Below are 21,936 nucleotides of genomic sequence, written 5' to 3'. Positions count from 1 at the left end.
GAACCGAACTAGTTCGGTTCAATTCGATTAGTCGGTTTGGACTTTTAGTCCAAATTGAATTAAAAAAAAAATTGTCCAAGTTTCGAGCCCAATTAGATTACAAGAACTAAAATAATTAAATAATTTTATATTAAAAGAGTTATTGACTTATCTTTTTATTTTTAATTTTCTTTAAAAAAGGATAAATATGTAAGTAGGTTGTGTTGGTTCGATTAACTAGTGGTTTGGGGCTTCAAACGATGACCGAACCAACCTAATATGGTTTTGTTTAAAAGAAAATCAAATCAAACCAATTGCCTATGTCAAACCTACCCAAACCGACTTGAGTCAGGTCAGTTTTGACTGGTTTGATCGGTTTTTCAATTTTTTTTGCCCAGAACTATTGACAAACCTTAAGTTTTTGTTTGAAACTACATTTATAATGTGGAGGGTCTGCAGATTCATTCTCTTAAATGTATTTTTACTCCCTTCTTCATTCTATCCCCCCAAGAATGTGGGGATTGTGATAGTTAATCTTTCCACTATGATCATCCATTTTGTTAGCCACTTGTTGAATTCACCTTGATCATTGATGAGCACTCATATGTGCATATTATGCACTCTTTACTTGTTTATTCATATATATATATATATATATATATATATCCAAATTTTGGGCCTAATTAGATAATAAGAAATAAAATTACTAACTAACTTTATATTATAAGAATTATTGAGTAACAAATAAAATCAGATTACTAGATATAGATTAACAAAAAACTTAAGAATTTTGTTGCCATTTTGTACATTATGTAACCTGATTGTCTGAGTAGGAAAAAAAGATTAAGTATAATATAATGAGCTTGGGAAAGAAAGTTTTCAGTACTACTATTTACCGACAATATTATAGTTTGGAGGGAATTGTGATATAGTTATGAGATTAAGATTTATCATTTGAAAGGAAGTTTTCAGTACTATTATTTACCTACAATATTATAGTTTGGAGAAAATTGTGATATAGTTATGAGATTAATATTTATCTTTTGATTTTTTTTTATTTTTCTTAAAAAAAAAAGGTAAACATAAAAATGAGTCGTGTTAGTTCAGCTAGCAAGTAGTTTGAGGCTTTAAACCATGATCGAATCGAATCACCATGGTCTTATTTAAAAGAAAAACAAACCAAACCAAATACCTGTGTCAAACTGATCTAAATCAGTTCGGTTTGATTGATTTTTCGATTTTTTTGCCTAGGCCTAGAAGCAAGTACGTTTTGGGTGAGTTAATTTTATGAAATAGAGTGAAATAAATTAATTGTAGTTAAATAAATTTGATCTAAAATGAATAAATTTATGGTCAATTTTTGGGTGAAAAATTAATTATTTAGCCTATGTTTGATAGTAATTAAAATTTAGAGTTTAATCTAAATAAAGGTCAAAAACTAATTTTAATCACATATTTTATGAACTCCACAACTTTTTAACAACACATTTCAGTAAATTTTATCAAAATTAACTAAAAGTTCAATTTTAATCTCCACCAAGCAATGACTACATCTACCTTACTTTCAGAAAAATAACTTTTTGAGTTCTGCTTCTGAGCCAGGCTCAGAAACAGGGTAAAAAACAGGGGGCTGAGGTGCCCCAAATTCCATACATACATTTTTTTTTTCTAGATCCACCTCGGCACCCTATTTTTTGGCCTGGACAATCAGCATTTTCGTAACTTTTTTCCCTACATCTTTAAAGATAATTACTATGGATAGTAAAAGTTCCGACCAAAAGATCAAAAAATGCTATTTTTTAATTTTAATTTTTATATTTTATTCAATTGAGAAACGGTGGCTGTTTGTACATACCTCGTTCGATTGGTCTCAATTTCTTAGCCTGACAGTAGGTAACCCTGACACCTCTTATCATGAGGCTAGTTGACAGTTGACTTGTGACTTGAGACTTGATGTTAGTCACCGGCGTAAGAGGAAGGATGCCGTATAAAAATCGTGTCAAAATTTTCATGCTGTAAATAACTCGTATGTTATCTTAAATCAAGCCCCTTTTGATGCCAATTATTTGAAAATGAAAATGGGGAGAATAGTATTTTTTTTAAAAATGAGTGGTTGAAAAAGAAGAAAAAAATTTCGATTTACGTATAATATTATTTTTATGAAAGATTGTGTGGTTGAAAATAGGAGAGAGAAAAATGAAATGTAATGTAATTGAATTTAATGGGGATCAAACGAGGGCCAAAGTTAATAATTAATTTTTACTTCGAGAAGGATGAACTTGAATAGCTACTTGGCGAGATAAGCGGCTAATTCATTTTTTCTTTCCTTTTTTCCTATGAAATTCACAGCTTTTCAAACATACATACAATCAACTTTAATATAAATCTATTAAAAACATTGATTTTAATGTACAAAAAATAGGGGTTTAAACCCTGTTTGTTTTTCATTCTTTGGTCAAAAAATGACAAAAATGACAGTTATTCATCGTATCAAGTCATCATATTTGATTTCCTTTCTTTCATGTGGACCACGTAACAACTATATTTTTCATTCTCATTCTTATAAAAATGAGAATCAAATGGGGGCTTAATTTAAATCTAGTTTCGTGCATTCATGTCATGGTACTATTTAAGATAATTTATATCGCAACATATAAGATGTTAAATTATCCTTTTTAGTGAGATTGATTTTTAAAATGGAAGTCGAAATGTTAATGGTGTCAAAATACACAAATGTGTTGAGTTCAAATCTCGCCTCCACCCATTTAGCCCTTGTTTGAGCTCCATTTTAAGGGGAAAAATGAATTTTTGAATAATGTATTGATAGGAAATGTGTGGTTAAAAATAATGAAAAGTTTTGAATTTGAAGAATGTATGGTTGAAATGATGTCAAAACACTGTAGAAGAATTCATATTTTTTTTTCCAATAAATGGGAATCAAACAAGGCCCTAAATGAGTTGTCACTATTAGGATATATATGAAAAAAAATAATGCTCACAATTGAAATGACGAATCGAAGATAATATTTAAATGGCATCCTAATCTTCATAAAAAGTTGTAGGAGCATTGTAGAACCATCTACTTCTTTAGCCTCCGTTTGGCCCCCATTTTTGGTAATGAAAATGGGGGGAATAGTGTTTTGTTGAAAAAATGAGTGGTTGAAAAAGAAGGAAAAATTTTCGATTTACGTGTAATATTATTTTATGAAAATTTGTGTGGTTGAAAATATGAAAGAAAAAAATAAAATGTAATGAAATGTAATTTAATGGAGATCAAACAGGGGCTTAGATTGAAAGGGTCAAAAAATGTTTCGTTACATATAATAGCTTCTCTTGCAAGCTTCACAAACAACAATCCTTCCCCATCCAGAATGAAATTCAGCTATGATTTGTATGTGTAATGGATCAATAAGAGACAAATAATGTTGCGAATTTATGAATTAATTATTTGTTAATTCACACGTGAATATTGAATAATTAATCTTAATTGATGAGATCGTTGATTCAAAACCTAAATATCAAGGATGGATCAAAGAATTAGAAAAAACCCCATAATTTTATTAATTTTTAAAATCAAATCAACCAAGCATACGGTGCCTTATAAAAGCAAACATAATACAAAATCTAATCTGAAATTTACCCACCATACGGCGACTTATAAAAGCTAAAATAGTACAAAATCTAGAGCTTTTTTGGGTGTGATTTTGAGAATTGATTTTTTGACCGTTAGGAGAAAAGTGGGGTCTATCCGTGAGAGAAAAAGTCAAACGTGACTGCTGGAATAGTAAAATAACGGTCAAAAAATCAATTTTTTGGGGGAAAAAATCGTTTCCAAACAGGCCCCTAATCTGAAATTACCCTTGGTTATCCTTAAAAAAAAAAATGAAAAATGAAAAACCACACTAATAATAAATAATAATGAAATGAAAAGATAATAAAAGTCAATAAAGAATAGCATAAATTATATTAAAGCATCCATCTTCATCACTATTTTAACTTATAAGGGTATTTAGTTAATTTACAAGTGCCATTAGTGTGTTAAGGGAATATAATCCCACATCGGTAAAATACCGAAACAATGATCAATATATAAAGGATTGGGACACTTCTCTTAACAAGGTTGACCTTATTAAGGTGGACCCCAAATCTTAACATGGTATCGAGCCCATTAAGCTCCAACGAGCGATTCGATCCGATTAAGTCTCTAAAATGAGCACACGAATTTCAAGATTGGTCTGCTCAAACGAGCCACCATCTTGCGGGGGCATGTTAAGGGAATATAATCCCACATCGGTAAAATACCGAAACAATGACCAATATATAAAGGATTGGGACACTTCTCTTAACAAGGTTGACCTTATTAAGGTGGACCCCAAGTCTTAACATAGTGTTGGCTAACAACCGTTAATTATAGGTTGCACATGACAAATTTAGAAAAAATAGTAGGAAAAAAAAAATAAAAAATTAACATACCCTATGTGTGTGTGTGTGTGTGTGTGATATTCATGAAAATAATTGGAAATTAGTAGGTTATACAAGTTCAGTGAAACACAACATCTATTCGTCTGGAGTTTGTTCGTATTTCATTCACTCCTTTAAAAGTGCAACAACCCCTTCTTCCAAAACAAACATAAAATAGTAATTTTCAAACTATATGTTTACAAATCTAATATATTTGGTTATATTGTACAATGAAAATTGATTATTAACTATCAGAACCAAATTATTATAGACTACTAGAGCAAACATACAACATTTCCAATTTATTATTATTATTATTATTATTATTATATTTTATTTTATTATTATTATTATTATTTTAAATTAACCCCCTGACAAAGACGAAAAGTTCTCACATACATTTAAGACCTCTTCCTTCATCTTTGTCCGCTTACGATGATGGAAGAAAGACGGATTCCTTATCTTGCCATTTTTTGTTTGGTATATTGGAATCTAGCTACTTCGGTCCTTAGTAGATGATTCTTGTCCATTTGACAAATAAAATACCGAAATTTGATAGAATAATATTTACACAATCATGCTTGGTGTACATTAAAGTGTATACAAAGTTTGACAATTTGCTATGTGACAAATTATTATTTGACAATTTAAAAATATAAACAATTTTTTGAAAACAATAGCAATGTCAACAATGATGCAAAAAAAGTGTCCAAATGGCAAAATTCATATTTACAAGGGCAGGTTTGGAGGTAGAAGAATATTTGAAGGGGCACAAGTGTCACGGATCGCAAAGTCATGACTTAAGGCTTGGCATCACACGGGAATGTCATGACACAAAGTGGGAAAATGGGATAGACTTATGGAAAGTAAGGTCTAAACTTCGGCGGTATAGGGCGATGAGGGCGTCGCCAAATTCAGTGGGAGAGTAACTTACGCCCCACACGGTCACGATCGATCCGTCCCGGTAGCGATCGCAAGATAGGGCGGGTAATGAGCTTCAGCAGGACAGAACAGCTTGCGATAGGGGACGCAGACAGATTTGGCAAAGGACGCAGGCAAATTCGGGCTGGGGACGCAAGTAGATTGTTTTAGGGCAAAATGCAGGCTGCCTAAATAGTGCTGTTTTCCAGCACGTTAATGAGGTTTTTCTAAGTCCCGACCTAGCTATTTTGGAAGGAAAAATACATGAACCTATAACCAAATATTTTGAGGATGCAAGTGGACAACTTGCACAACTTGTCCACTTATGCCACTTGCAAGATATTATCAAAGGTGCAAGTTAAGCACGAGTTGTCAAAGATATTATCAAAAGTGCAAGCTAAGTAGGAGTTGGCAAGGATAATATCAACTATGCAAGCTAAGATCGAGTTGGCAACAACTTGCAAAGAACATGGTAGAGAATGTCCACTTGACGACAACTAAGCATGAGTTGTAATCAACTAAGCACGAGTTGTAACCAACTAAGCGCGAGTTGTAAAGTGGAATGCTTAAGGAGATTTAAGTTTTGCCTATAAATAGAGATGGAAGTCTTATTTGTAAAGGAATGTAGAGTATGTAGGAATGTAGAGAAAAGTAAGTTTATTCATTAGAAAGATTGTAAAGTTTTCCAATCTTACTTGTTTTCCATATATTCCTTACTTCAAAATTCTCTTCTCAAAGTGTGTATAATTTAGTCTCATTGGTTAAATTATTTGTGAGCGTGGAAAGTCTGACTTAATGTTTTCTCGTGAGGAACAGGAATTGTTGAACGTTAAGGCCTCACAATTCTAATTTGTTCGGGTGTAACGAAACTAGGTCCGTGACAAGACTGAATTTGGCGACACCCTCATCGCCCTATACCGCCGAAACTTAGACCTTATTTTTCATAACTCTATCTTATTTTCCCACTTTATGCCATGACATTCTCGTGTCATGCCAACCCTTAAGTCATGACCTTACGATCTGTGACACGAAAATGTTGAAGATCAAAATGTCAATAAACAACGTCGCAGGCCTCATTGCTATGACACACATAGGTTGAAGACTTGATGCTTCGATTGCACTTCTTTCTTTTAAATAAATAAATCATCTCCACGCATAAATGCAGTAATACTTATATAAAATAAATGAATTGTCACGAACGTATATAGATAATAAATGAATATAAAATAGATAGGTATACATGTGGGGGACTAAACTACGCCATGAGCGTAGGAGATGCTATGAACTTTAAGTGGACAAAACTTTTATCAAAACATTGTCTACAAGTGACATTCATCATCTAGTACGTTTATTAATTTCTTCATCATAAAACATTGAATTTCTACTTAATCCTTTAATCTCAAAGATAATAATATCTCATAATTATGAAATGATATAAAGGAATGGCGGAAATTCAATCTTTATTTCTTCTCTCCATGGATGATCAAGTGACGAATTAAGTTTTTACATTAAAATTTATATGTTTAATTTTTTATTGATCATTATTGAAAATAAATTAGTTATTTTGATTATAATGCAGAGTTCTTAATTAAAATAATTAATTAATTTATCTAAATATCTTTAAAAATAAAAATGATACTGAAAATTAATTTTTTACTTATTTAAGCTTATTCACTGATCTTTTATTTCTAGTTAATGTATGGTGATCGGACTGATTTTGAGGTTGATTCACGATTTTTTTTTTCTATTGAACCGATCGATTTGACTTTTATAACATGGTATTTATAGATTGTCCTCCAAGTTTTGGAGTAATTTAGTCATTTAGAACGAATGACAGATGGCGGTCCCTTATTAACTAGTTTGTAATTGATTCTGTTAGAGAATTATATTTTATTCATTGGCTTACGTGTCTTAGTAAAGATTTCTAGTCATTCTGGATAGAGAACGACTCGCCTATACTATGCAAGCCCTTTATGTTCTTGACCCCTCTTCGCCATACTTATAATTCGTCGGGTATGAGCTCGAGAAATTGATTAATCGATTCAACCTAAACAATTTACTTGTCCATGCAAATTCAGTCTTTGTAAAGGAAAGATAAGAACCAAGATTTCAATGAAAATAGGAACTCTTGGGGCAAATAGATATTTGGATCTGGTCAAGTGAAAGAACGTAAATGTGATAAATTCTTTTACTAGTTAAGAAAATACGCCGAGAGAAAATGAAGAATATATCTGGACCTATTTGGCATGTTCTAGATGTTTGACATGATCAACAAATTGAGGATAAGATCATATACCTTTAATTATTAAGAATAAATGCAACAGAAAACGTGTGGAGGGATTCATGTGAACAACTTGAAAAGGATAGAAATCACTTGCACAAAGTGACACGGAAGCTTATACGTTTTGGGTAGGGATGGCAACTAGACGAGTTTCTCCACCCTCTCGTTCCGTCGGACATTTTCTCGCCCCATATTCGCCCTGTTACCCGTTTAAGGCAAGGCGGAACGGGGCATTTGTTCTGTACCCATTTAATTATTTTTATTTTTAATAATTCATTTTATTGTTTCCATTCATTAAAGTGTGACAATAATATAGTTATTTAATTTATTTATTTAAATTTAAAAGTTAAATTATTTGAATACATTTGGTAAACTAAAGTGTTTATTGTTTATCATATTTTTTAGATAATTTTAGTTGTCATCTTATATTAAAATTAATAAAATTTTGTGAATTTTTCATTTTAAGTATTGAATTCTTAGATATAAAAATAAATAAATAAATAGGGCATGCCCCGTTACTCGTACCCGTACCCGCCCCGATAAGCGGATTAAGCAGGGTAATCCTCGTCCCATTTGGGACATGCCCCACATATATCGGGTATGACAGATTTTTTTACCATTCCTACTTTCACGTGAGTTAATCTCTAAATAAATTAATTATAATTAAATAAATTTGTTCTAAAATGTATAATTTTAGGTCAAAACTGGGAATAAAAAGAAAAAAATTACATATTTAATCTCTATCTTACTTTCATAAAAATAACTTTTTTTTCCTTTCATCTTTAAATATAATTACTATGGATAGTAAAAGTAGCGACACCAAAAGATGGAAAAATGAGAAGTTGTTTATGTGAATGCGTAATTATTCAATTGAGAAACGGTAGACTTTTGAAGATACATTGGACGGGTGGCCAAAATTTCTTATATTTTCTTAGTCAGGTACGACGAATTGAGATTTGTTGTTCAAAATAAGTTGTCAATTTTGCCGTCCACCAATGATTCATTGACACATCACTTTAAATTAATATGTCCAACTTTTATCTCAAACCCCTTTTTGCTTAAAAATATTTGTAAAATGATGTGTCAATGAGTTATTGATGAACATCAAATTTGATAGTCAATTTTGGACAATAAATCTCAATATGAGGCTAGTTGACTATTGACTTGAAGTTAGTCGACTGTGTAAGGGGAATGGTGACGTAAATAAATCGTGTCAAAATTTTAGTGCCGTAAATAAATTTTATTTTATCTTAAATTGAAGTCAATAATAAATTTTAATTACACATTTGATGGTGTTAACAATTTTTAACCATAAATTTAATTAATTAATTACTTTTTTTAATCAAAATCTACTAGAACAACTGATTAAATAGGAACGTAATTTAAATATAATTTAATGCATTCATGTCATGGTACTATTTAAAATAAATTTTATATCGACAACATTTAAGGTTGGACTATCTTTTTAGTAAGATTAATCTTTTAAAATGCAAGTCGAAGTGTTTATGGAAGCAGACAAATGTGTTGAATTTAAGTGAGTTGTCTCTATTATGATTTGTACGAAAAAAAATGTTGCTTACATGTGAAATGACAAGTCAAAGATAATGTTTAAATTCCAATGTAACCTTCGAAAAAAATTATAGTCACATAACAAAAGACATCCACTTCTTTAGATTGAAAGAAGAAAAAGCGTTTATATATATATATATATATATATATATATTTATTTATTTATTTATTTGTGGGTGTGGGTGTGGGTGTGGGTGTGGGTGGGGTCCTCCCTGGCTCCGTCCTTGCCTTCATAAATGTGATTTGCTATGATATACAGGTGGCGCAAATAGATAAAAGAAAAAAAAAGAGCACTTTTAAAATACGTTAATTCAAAAATAATGTGGGGATTTTAAGAATTAATTATTCGTTAATTCTCACCTGAATGCAAAATAATTGATCTTAATTGATAAGTTCGTTGATTCATACGTAAATATAAAGAATGGACCAAAGAATCAAAGAAAACCTCATAATTTTTGTAATTTTTTAATCAGATCAACCATGCCATACGGCGCCTTATAAAAACAAACATAATGCAAAATCTAATCTGAAATTACCCTTTGTGGCTTGGCCCCTAAGTCCTAATAATAATGAAATGAAAAGGTAATAAAAGTCAATAAAGAATAACATAAATTAAATTAAAGTATCCATCTTCATCACTATTTTAACATATAAAGGAATTTCGTGTCTGACGATCGTTAATTATATCCCTGTTTGATTCTCATTCTTTGAAAAAAATAAATAAATATTATTAAACAGTGTTTTGACATTATTTCAAACACACAATCTATAATAAAATAATATTACACACAAATTCAAATATTTTCTTTATTTTTTTAATTACACATTTCCCCATCAATACACTATTCAAAAATTCATTTTTATCAAAAAAAATAGGGATCAAACAAGGGCTATATGTTGTAAATTAAAAAAAAAAAAAGTACCAAAAAAAAAATTAATATACCCTATATATAGGTTGTAAATTGTATATTTCCCTTGATAATTCCTTTTTCTAAGTCCAATTCAATCTCGAGTTTGCTAACAAATTAGTAAAAACTACTTTTAGATATCACTATACCTCAATTTTATTATTTTCAAAAATAAGGATAGGTGAAAACAAATATTTAACATTTTCATTCTATGTTATCACGTCATCAAGTTTAATTTTGCTATTAAATAAAACAATACAATATTACAATGACCTAAACATTTTTGTCAATAAATTTAGGATAAGCTGACTATATATAAACATTGATTGGCATTTAGCTATCCAAGATTTGCTCAAATATTTTACGCATATAAATAATAGGTTCTTAATGTTGTACAGTTGGGTAATTCCTAAATTTGAATTTGTCAATTGTAATGCAGGGGATGGAAATTTAAATTTGTCAAATTCTCAAATCTAATGTGTGCAGAAAATTCTTTAAATTATTTTAAATTATAAACTTTCCTTTTTATTTAATGCATTCAAATGTAACCACCATTAAAAATATTAACAACATGATGGCTTGAAACAGCATAATTATAAGCCATCGAAAAAAGAGTTGTTTGAGAAATTTTGAATATATTAAATACTTCAAATTAAAAAGACTTGTACGCATAAAATTCTAAAATATTTAAGGCCGGCCTAAGAAATAATCCGTATCTTATTTGTATTCTTGAATTTTCATATATATAAATGATCTTATGAGCATTGATTCTTAGCATATTTTAAGCATCGATGATATAACATATCAATTTGAATCATTAAATTTATGGAACAAATCATTTATTTATTCACCAATTAGATCTTGTATTGTTAAAAACACAAGATTGCAGAAAATATAAAGATGCAAATTATTTTTCATCCTTAAAGGGTCCGGATGTTCAGTCAAAATGACTTACTCACCCGTTGAGCATCGATCGAAGCGATATAGTTTTAGATCCACTAATATCAACCAAGAAATTGTACAAGTGTATGAAGATTTCTTCAAGATCGTTCTAGCCTCTCTACTTTTACAAATCAGTAATCCAAAATCTCTAATAGATTGTACTAAACAACCTTTACTATCAACCTAATTCACATAGAGAAAGAACATTCGAGAGAGAAGAACTGAATGGAGAGCATCAGCCAAAAGAATCAACCAAGTGTATAAAAATATCCAGATGAAACGTTGCAAATCAAGGCTTGTAAATGGGCCACGTGTACATCTGATCACAACCCTTAGATGAGGCAAAAGCGTGTAACCCAAAAAACGTGTTTTTCAACTAGGCCGGATAGTGTCAACAAATTTAATAAGCCCAAACATATACGAAATAGTGAGGCAGGCCAAGATTTATAGCAGTATATTCATTAAATTATACAAGTTCCGTGAAACACAACATCTATCCATCTAGAGTTATGTTCCTATTTCATTTTCACTTGTCAATTTTAATAGAGTCTGTAAAGAAAGACAAACCAAGATTTCAATATTAAAAGCATTACATTTTCAAAACATTGCGTGTGTGCAACACAATCTAATACCTCCATTATTGTTCATTTTTTAACAAACCATGGAAACACAGAGTTTCAAACTTAACAACCACAATGTAGAATAAAAAGCCACTCCTTTAAAAGTGCAACAACCCCCTTTTCCAAACAAATATAAAAATAGTATACCCTTCTTTGAGTTCCATTTTCCAATAATACATTTTTCTTCAAATTTATTTTCAACTATATATTCTCTTAATAAAATAACATTACACGTGAATTTAAAACTTTTTTATGCTTTTCAACAACACATTTTCCAAAAATTCACTATTTTAAATTCTATTTTTACCAAATAACAGGACTCAAACAAGAGCATAATTTTGAAAATATATATTTACAAATCTAGTTTAATTGATTATATTGTAAAATGAAAATTGATTATTAACTATCAGAACTAAACTATTATAGACTACTAGAGCAAACATACAATATTTCCAATTTATTAATCTTGTTAAAAAATAATCCCGTTAATAAAGACAATAAGTTCTCACGTACCCTCAAACCTCTTCCTCCATCTTTGTTTGCTTACAATAATGGAAGAAAGACGAATTTCTTCTCTCTCCAAATTTTTTTGGTATATTGGAGTTTGGAACTTTCATCCTTAGTGGACGATTCTCGTCCATTTGACTAATAAAATATCAAAATTTGATAGAATAATATTTACACAATCATGTTTGGTGTACATCAAAGTTTGACATCTGTTATTTGATAATTTCAAAATAAAAATAAATTTTCCTTCAACAATTTTTTTTGGAATAATACTATTTGCAGTCGCTCACTACAGCAGTCGTCCTACGTGGCATACACATGGTAAGTGATTATTTGATGCATTAATGAATAAAAAAACTACCACATTAATGTATCAAATAATTACCTGTCATGTGTATACCAATAAGAAATGTTGAAGATGAAAACGTTAAAAAACAAGGTTGCGAGCCTCATTGCTATGACACACATAGGTTGAAAACTCGATGCTTCGATTACACTTATTTCTTAAAAACACGTGAATGATGCACCATCTCCATGCATAAATGCGGTAACATTCATACAAAATAAATGGAATTGTCATGCACACATATAGGTAATAAATGAATATAAAAGAGATAGGTATATGTGTGGGAGCTAATTTAATTGTTAAATTTAAATTATATTTTTATCAAATATTTTAATAAAAATAAATAGAGGTTTAATACATTCCACTGAATAGTAGTGCAATGTATTAAAATATCTATATTTATCTTTTTTAATAATATTCAATTTGATTATTACAATAGGGATTTCAAACGGGTCGAGCGGCACGTCGGCTCGTGGGCAGCGTGGGCTCATCATTTTGACAAGCCCGAGTACAAGCCTAGCAGCGGTGGGAACCAACGAACCGAGCAAAGGTCGTGAGCCGAGCCCACGAACCAAAGGAGCTCGGCTCGTGGGCTCGTAAAAACTGTGAAGAAAAGTTTGAAAATTTTCAAAAAAAAATAAATAAATAAATAAAATTATTGAGCTTGTGGACTCGGCTTGGCCCACAAGCTCATGGGCCGAGCCAAGCTCACCCCTTGAGCATGAGCCAAGCTCGTGTATTTAAGCCGGTTCAGCCCATTGCCATCTCTGGATTACAATACATAAAGTGAAAATTACATATTCTAATAGATTAAAAATCCTCATTTCATAAATAAGGTGCAATGTTTAATATTTCACAAATCAAATTTTTTTAATTAATTTATATATTTAAAAATTAATTAAGAAATTTCAAACCCTTATTATATCAATCTCAATTCCATCTCTCTCTCTCAATTCCCTCGACTCTCTCTCCCTCTCTACCAATAATTTCTCCCCAATCTCGCTGGAAGACAAGAAGGTGCTACCGGAGGACCTCCGCGAGCGGCACTATGATGCCTTCGTGATGACTTCGCTGTAGCCTCTGTCATTCATAGCTGCCTCAAACGGCAACGCTAAGGCTATTGTGAACTCGCCATCGCTGGGAGGCTATTGCGAACTCGCCATCGTTGGGAGCTACTATCGAAAATCGCCGCCAATGAGATCATTGCAAGATCTGATGTTTTGCCGTCACACGATGTGGTGGGTTTGATGCGTGTTCTTCCTTGAGAGACAATGCGACAGCGGTGCTGTGTGTTGTAGTTGTGCAGTGTCATGGGCTGTGGGAGTGGTTGCCGTGTTGACCGTTGTGTAAGGTGCCACCGTATTGGCGGCGTGATGGTGACTCCGGTAGTTTGCAATGCTACTGTTGGTGTCTTTGGTGGCGACGACAGTGGAGCCGGTGACAGTTTTGTAGTGGTTTTGCATTGGTTTGTGATAGTGGTTGTGGTTGTGGTGGTGGTGGATTGTGGTGGTTGTGGTGGTCATGACGGTTTGGTTGATTTTGTGACAAATAATTGGACTCGTGACCTAAAAATTGTGATTATGACTCCCAATTGTAACTCATAATTTGGGAGTCACAGTTGATCGTAGCAATTTTGGTGGTCATGGTGATGGTCGTGGCGGTTTGGTTGATTCATAACTCACAATTGGATACATGACCTGAAAATTGTGACTGTGACTCACAGTTGGATATGTGATCTGAAAATTGTGACTGTAAATCGTAAGTATTGGTGGTGGTCTCAAATTATTTGGTTGACTATGACTATTAAATTGGTTGGTCTTTGACCAATAAATAATATGTGACAAATGAAAAAGATATATTGTGACCGAAAAATAATATGTGACCAATGAAAAAAATAAATTGTGATCGAAAAATAATGTGTGATCTAAAAAATTGTTAATCTGTGATCGATAATTTGATAATTTGTGATTGCATAATAAGCTGTGACTTGTAATATTTGTCATTTGTGACTAATAAATAAATCGTGACTTATAAATTTTTCGATTTGTGACCAATGAGCAAACTGTGACCTATAAAATTTTTGAACTGTGATAGTAAAATAAATTATGACATAAAATTTCTGATTTGTGACCAAAAAATAATAAGTGACGAATTAAATCGTTAATTTGTGATCAAATTATATAAATCTGTGACTTAAATATATTTAATTACTAAAATAATTAATTAATTATAAATAATTTTTAATAAAAATCTGACTTTTGAAATTTAAAACTTATTCTCTTGTTTTTGAAATGTGCCATAATTGATCTTACTTATGAAATTTTCCCATACATAAAATATACACTACATGGAGACTATTTTTAGTGAGTCGGACTAAAAAATATTAAATAGAACAATAAATAAATATTTTATATATTTCTGTTCTTCAATCACGCATCATTCAAAGTTGAGCGAGGTATATTTGCTATTTGCAAAATACCGAAAAAGCCCTTCATGTGCATTCAATCAAGGTGTGGATATTCATTAACCCTTCTGCAAGAAGTCAAAGGAAACCAAAATCTAAATATCAACAAAAATAAAAAATAAAAAATAAAATAGAAGCTTCCATGGAATTATATATGTTCGACTTTCAAATTCTTTGACTAATCGCCTATTTGATCAATTCTTCCACAAAACTATTTAAATATTTCTTATGTGTCTCACTATTTTTCTTGATTCAATCTATTTGAAAGTCTCCCTTAACACCGATCGTCAGACAAACAAACCTTATTATCCTCGACCAAAAACAAGAAAACAATAACCTTTTATCGACCAAATCCTTGTTCAAATGTGCAGTCCATTCACCTGTGGAGGCTTTAACATTCAAGAAGATGATGAACTTTTGTGGTCATGTAATTATTCTGCTCCAAAAATATCAAAAAGGAGCACCAGCTTTGGCAGCAGAAGAAAAAACAGCAAGAACCCTTATGCCAATAGGGGTCTAGAGAAATTCTATGCACTTTTAGCAGATCTTGATGAGAAAAGACAGAAAATTTACACACAGATGGGCTTCGAAGACGTTTCTCTCGTTCGTTTTGTTTTCTCGAATTCCAATCACGTTAAGCCCATCATCGTTAAAGTGAAGGAGAAAAAAGCACAAGAACACAAAGCAAATGCTCACGTAACTACGAACAATATTCCTGAAGTGTCTGAGAAGTCTCCAGTCGAGACGTCTAAAGATTTGGTAGTCGCGAATGAAGTTCAACAAGCGAAGGACGAAAAATCCGACCGAAGGAATATGAGGTTTTGCTCGATATGTGGTAGGTTTAAGTTGGAAAAGTTTAGGCAACCTTGTTACTATTTTCCGGTGGTTATAATGATTGCTCTTATGCTATTGGCTATTTTTGGACGATCTTTTGCCATATTGTGTACGTCTATTGGGTGGTATTTAATACCTACAATCAAAGGGGAGAGCTTAGATTCAAGCAAGCCAAAGAAGAAAAAAGAATATGTCAAAAAAGTGAGCGAGAAAAAGATTGTTACAAGTGAAGGATTGTCTTCCCCAAGGAGTGTCCTAAACGGATCAAGAGACAAGTCCCCTCGACAACATGGCTAAGAAACTATATATGGTGAAGATTGATGTTTCCAATGTTTAATTTATTGTGAATTATTTTTCTCTTCTTTTTCAATTTTCCCACTTGAATCATGTTTATCTTTTTACACAAAAGAGAATTAATTTTTTTTTCTGTCTTTTATTATTGTAAATATTTTTTTGTGTGTTTTGAATTGGAAAATAATCCACTTTGGCATGTTCTTCAGTGTTTATTGTATTAGTCTTCGTGGTTTATTGGGGGTGTAATACCTAGTATAGTTAACCTGGCGAATCGAAAACAAATCCCGGAAGCCTATCTAATTTGCTACTCCAATCACATAGGGGTAGTGGTATGAGGTCGTGGCATGGCTTTTGGCTTGTGAGACCTGATTGGAGCTCACATATTTGTGGTGAAATTCCAAGATTGAAGTTCGTGGTTCTCCACATTATGGTCTTTCCCTCCAATCAATGGAACTTGATGGACATTTTTTATTTTTATTTTTTTTAAATGATTGGGGAATTTGGAAATTGTCATCCACTAGAAGCATAGAATAAGAATACTTGGTTGACCTAGTATGAGCCAGGTAAACTCTGTTAGGATCATAGTGTTGTCTTTGTTAAATGTCCTATAATTGACACAAAATGAATATGATGAGCACGCCCCCAACTGAAAAATGAAAAGACTTTACAATCGCTTGCAAACCATTTTAAATGTTGGTGAAGATATTCGTTGCAGTGGCTTGAAAAAAAAATTCTGCACTAAATTTCAAGATGCGTGATGATGTTTTTGTCCATCGTTGAATGAGTGTAAAGTCCTTAAAATAATAAAATGTTTAATGGCGTTTATGTTCTAATGACAACAAACCAAACATCAAAGATGAGATATAAATTTATATGAAAGTCTTCGTGATTCGATTCTGCAATATTGTGAATTACAAAGAGAAAAGGATGAAAGTTTATGAGAAGAATGAAATTTGATTGGAGGATGTCGAAGGAGAATAATAAACTCGTTGTTCATTTATGTATCTATAATTAATAAAATCCTCAATCTATTTATCGATTAATAATAGAAATAGATTGCATTACACCACTTTATGCCTACACTATAATATTTCAACTCATCTATAGCTGCTTCATGTTTTATAGCATTTTTTCGAAACGTTATTGTAGATGGTGTTATTAAAATTCGTTCATCTATGATAACATTTTTTGAATGCTATTATAAAGTTCCATAAAAAACTTTACATAGCATTTTGTTATCGTCATGGTTTTAGTATTTATATCATTCTTTTCGTAATATCAATTTTTTTATTTGATACCATTTTTTTCTCCATTATCATTTTGACTAAAAATATGAACAACAATAACTATGCCAACAATAAATCCCAAAACATACATTAATATTGTGTAGAATATACTAGTGTATCTATTAAATAGAGAAATCTAATTATATTCCGTCTAACATCAAATTAGAATCATCTTCAAAAGTGCACGAATGTATCTCTCATTCAACCTCCTTATAATACTTTTGTCCCTCTACAATCTTCCAGACCTGGAAGTTAACTATATTTCAGTACCCTAATTTAAAGATATACTGCTAATAACAATTAAAAGGGAAAGTAGCTTGATCTCCATCGGTAAATAATTTGCCTTTTGGCTGATTTCCAGCATGTAGACAAGGCTAGTGAGTATGTTGAATGACAATTAAACCCATAGGGGGTTAATAATCCAAATGGTTACTGAACTTTGCAAAAAGTTTTCATCGGGCCATTGAACTTTAAGAATAACCCAAATCATCATTGAACTTTGCAAAAGGTTTACACAAGGTCAATGAACTTTAAAAATCACTCCATTCCTCACTAAATTTTGGAAAAGATTTCCACGGGTTACTGAACTTTATAAAACCTTTCACAGGGGTCACTGAGAAAACTTTTTGCAAAGTTCAATGATGAATGAGATAGTTTTTAAAGTTCAGTGATCCTGTGAAAACCTTTTACAAAGTTCAGTAATGACCTTAATGATTTTTAAAATTTAGTGATCCAATAAAAGTTTTTTGCAAAGTTCAATGACCATTTGGGTTATTAACTCACCCATAGGTCTCTCTAAAGTACTCGACTAAAGATTTATTGTACACCTTTTCACATATGACCATGCTTCATTTGATCAGGATTCTCTCTTTGCCATATCAACATATCATGATTAGAAGATCTAAAGCAGCCTATATTTTGAGAATCAGTATGTATAGAGCTATATAAAAGCCTATTTATTTCTCAATCATCATCGTACATAGATAAAATTCTTAATTTGTTTAACGTAGAAAAAATCAAAAATAGGGCTCTATCTCATAGGTCATGAAATTACGATCATCAACTACGTGTCTCAAAACAAAGTCTGACAATACAACAAAGGTGGTTTTTTACGGCATTCATTTATGGCGTGCATTTCAAGTGCGTTGTGAAAAGTCTCTTTTTACGGCATTCCATAAATGTGTGCCGTAATAAATCAATTACTTAAAGTATTTATGGCACGCCGTAAATAGTCAATAATTATGGCGTAATGTTCAAGCGTGCCGTAAATGATTTATTTTTTATGGCGTGCATTTTGTATGTCGTAATAGTCCGAGCCCAAAACAAAAGAAAATTAAAACTTAGTAACCCAAAAGCCGACAACAAACCTATATCTTGTAGCGCAAACCCTTCCAAACATTCCTTCAATTCACCCAACCGACAAATTCAATTCACCCAATCGGCGATTCCAATCACATAGTTTGAAGGAAGAACAGATTGAAGAAGCAAATTTTTTGCCTTTTTTTTTTTTTTTTGGTTGTAGGAAGAATGGAATTGTAGAAAGTATCACAAAAAATATGAAAATGGGCTTGTCGTTTCATCTACAAAAAATGACTTTTCGCTTTTCTTGAAAAACTACTGTGATGATCAAGAACATACCTAAAGTACATAATATTATATATTTCATTAATTTTATGAACATACCTACTGTTTTATTATTATTTTTTTGCAAAAATCAACCACTATTCAATTTTATTTTATTTTTATTTTTTTTCGCAAATCAACCATTATTTAAGCTAAAAGTGCTTTGAACTATGGACGATATAAAATATAAATGCTATAATAATATGGAATACTATTAACAAAAGTATTTGAAATACGAGTTATAGAAAGATGAGAGTTGGTTTGCCACTTCATTCTCGTTTCTTGGATCAAGTGACAAGGGGCAACGCCGCCACTTTTATTATTGTAAATATTTTTATGTGTGTTTTGAATTGGAAAATAATCCACTTTGGCATGTTCTTCAGTGATTATTGTATTAGTCTTCGTGGAAGTTCGTGGTTCTCCACTTTGGGTTCTTTCCCTCCAATCAATGGAAGTTGGTGGACATTTTCTATTTTTATTTTTATTTTCTGTGATTGGGGAATTTGAAAATTGTCATCTACTAGAAGCAGGGAGGAATCTAGGATGTTGAGCCAGCACGGGCGGCCGTAATAAAATATTAAGGGCTTGTTTGATGTCATTCTTTGCAAGAAAAAAAAAAGAAAGAAAAAAAAATGCATTTTGAAATAGTGATTTAATAGAGAATGTGTAGTTAAAAATAATAAAAAATTTTGAATTTATGTGTAATATTATTTTATTAAAAAATATTTGATCGAAAATAAGAGAAAGAAAAATGTATTCTGAACTAAATAGGAATCAAACAAGGTTTCAAATTTAAATAAAATAATTATTTTGAAGTTGAACATATATAATTTTGTTATAAGAATAAATCATATTCACCAAATAACATTATTGCTTTGTATAATTCAAAGGAAGAACACGGTATTAAAATTTTTATAATTGCATTAAAACCACTAAAATCTTACATATATTATTTTGTTAAACTTTGTACCACAACTCATCAAGTGTCATAATGGTCAAATTTTATTATATCTTAGAATGGGTCACAGGTTCAATTCCCCATTAGCCCTTTCCTTATTTCAATTGCTTTTGGTGAAAATTGTATAACTAAAAATTTATACAATAAGTTGGTGGACAGATTCAAACCCGGGACGTAAAATATAAACAAATGCAAAGGCTGACCAACTCGGCTGCAAGGAACGTCTAAAAGAAAAGTGACTTACCATTAATATATCCTATATATTTGTCTATTCTCAGTCAAAAAAAAGGGCTCTCGGCGGATCCAGCACGCGCGGTCGAGGGGGCTCGCTGGGTGCTGGATCCGCCGGTGACTAGAAGCATAGGGATGACAATATTTGGTGGACCTAGTACGAGTCAGGTAAAGTCTGTTAGGATCATGTCTTTGTTAATGTCGTATAAGCACAACGAATATGCAAAATTGACACGAAAATGAATATGATAAGCACGCGCACGACTAAAAAATGAAAAAACTTTACAATTGCTTGCAAACCATTTTAAATAAAAATTCTGCACTAAATTTCAAGATGCGTGATGATGTTTCTGTCCATCGTTGAATGAGTGTAAAGTCTTTAAAATACAATGAAACTTAATAAAATGTTTAATGGCGTTTATGTCCTGATGACAACATACTGTTAATATTTATTTATAATCATGCTAAGAATTAAGAATCACCATTTAATAAATTAATAGAAACGAATTCATACCTGCGGAAGTCATTGTTGATATGAATTATAGTTGTAATAGTAGTCAAGATCTTCCCCTCCTTGCTCCTCACAAAGTAATAGCTATCAATGGGGCAAGCTAATGAAACATATGGAGAGGAGAGGGGACCTAGCCTTTATATATAAGAAATAACTTGAGCCGTCCCATTACGACTAGAATTCTAATTAGGGTTTATTTCCGACCCACATACTTTAAATTACCACATCAAATTAATTACAACCCATAAGGTGTAAAAGACCCAATTGATCACTTAATAAATTTGGCCCAAACACAAATATCATTATGAGCCATACATCTAACCCGTAAAATTTGCAATCCAATGTGAAGCCCATATATGAAATAATCAATTATTCCAACATTCTCCCACTTGGGCAAACATTTGATTGCCATAACAAAGTTTTAACACCCGGGTTAGACATATAGGTGGCCACAAAAGTATAGCTCCAACGATGACACCTTACGTAACATGATCCGGTCCAACAAGAATATTAACACCGAACATGGAAGTCATTACACCAATTTAAGAGATGTAAGACCATTCTACAGCTACAAATGTCAACATCCTTATCGACATGGATCCCCATCCTCCAACCAATGTGGTAGTATGTGGTATGAATTTAGCACCAAATGTGATCAAAAACTGTGCTAACTCATATCGGTCCTCATAATGCTTCGAATCAAAATGAAGCCACATGTCTCTAAAAGAGATTCATCTTATGTCTTTATACGTCATATTTCAAGATGTCAATAATATAAAAAGATATAAGTCAAATGCATGCTTAAAAATAGTTTATGGATAAGGGAAAAATTATTTTATTATCAGAATGGGCTGTACCCAAAAACATATGGGTTGCCTACGTACCCCATAAAGGGATCAAGCCCAAAACGTAGTTTTTTACATAAATAACTCCCACTAACCAAAAATATCAAATATTTCCACAATACCCATATTAGTAATATGTCTCTTAAAAACTTTTGGAGCGAGTCCCTTAGTCAAGGGATCTGCAACCATCGCCTCTGTATTGATATGCTCTATTTTCGTCTGCCCTTCTTTGACTCTGTCTCTAACGACCAAATATTTAATGTCAATATGTTTTGATCCACCAGAACTTTTATTATTCTTTGAAAAGAATACTGCTGCACTGTTATCACAATAGATGGTGATCGGTTTTGCCATGG

At 31.7% G+C, this 21,936-nt stretch overlaps 1 protein-coding gene and 1 long non-coding RNA gene across 2 annotated transcripts in view; one reads left to right on the top strand and one right to left on the bottom strand.

Annotated features, from left to right (window-relative positions):
* Positions 1–15,227: 15,227 nt before the first annotated feature.
* On the top strand, positions 15,228–16,265 carry LOC111401357. The gene has a single exon (XM_023029059.1). It carries the CDS (start codon positions 15,362–15,364, stop codon positions 16,127–16,129), a length of 768 nt encoding a protein of 255 aa, XP_022884827.1. The 5' UTR covers positions 15,228–15,361; the 3' UTR covers positions 16,130–16,265.
* A 1,291-nt stretch (positions 16,266–17,556) lies between these two features.
* The window catches only part of LOC111401356, a 30,919-nt gene continuing 26,539 nt past the window's right edge, over positions 17,557–21,936 (bottom strand). Inside the window, exon 3 of the long non-coding RNA XR_002703994.1 lies at positions 17,557–17,657. This is a non-coding gene — a long non-coding RNA (uncharacterized LOC111401356). The remainder of the gene's footprint in view (positions 17,658–21,936) is intronic.

The sequence above is a fragment of the Olea europaea genome, chromosome 10 (assembly GCF_002742605.1).
Source record: "Olea europaea var. sylvestris chromosome 10, O_europaea_v1, whole genome shotgun sequence".
Taxonomy (NCBI): domain Eukaryota; kingdom Viridiplantae; phylum Streptophyta; class Magnoliopsida; order Lamiales; family Oleaceae; genus Olea; species Olea europaea.
Note: the sequence above shows the minus strand (reverse complement) of the source record. Positions and strands in the feature narration are given on the sequence as shown.

Excerpts from the sequence above, each read along its gene's own strand:
- LOC111401357 (XM_023029059.1), top strand. The coding sequence starts at position 15,362 with ATGTGCAGTCCATTCACCTGTGGAGGCTTTAACATTCAAGAAGATGAT.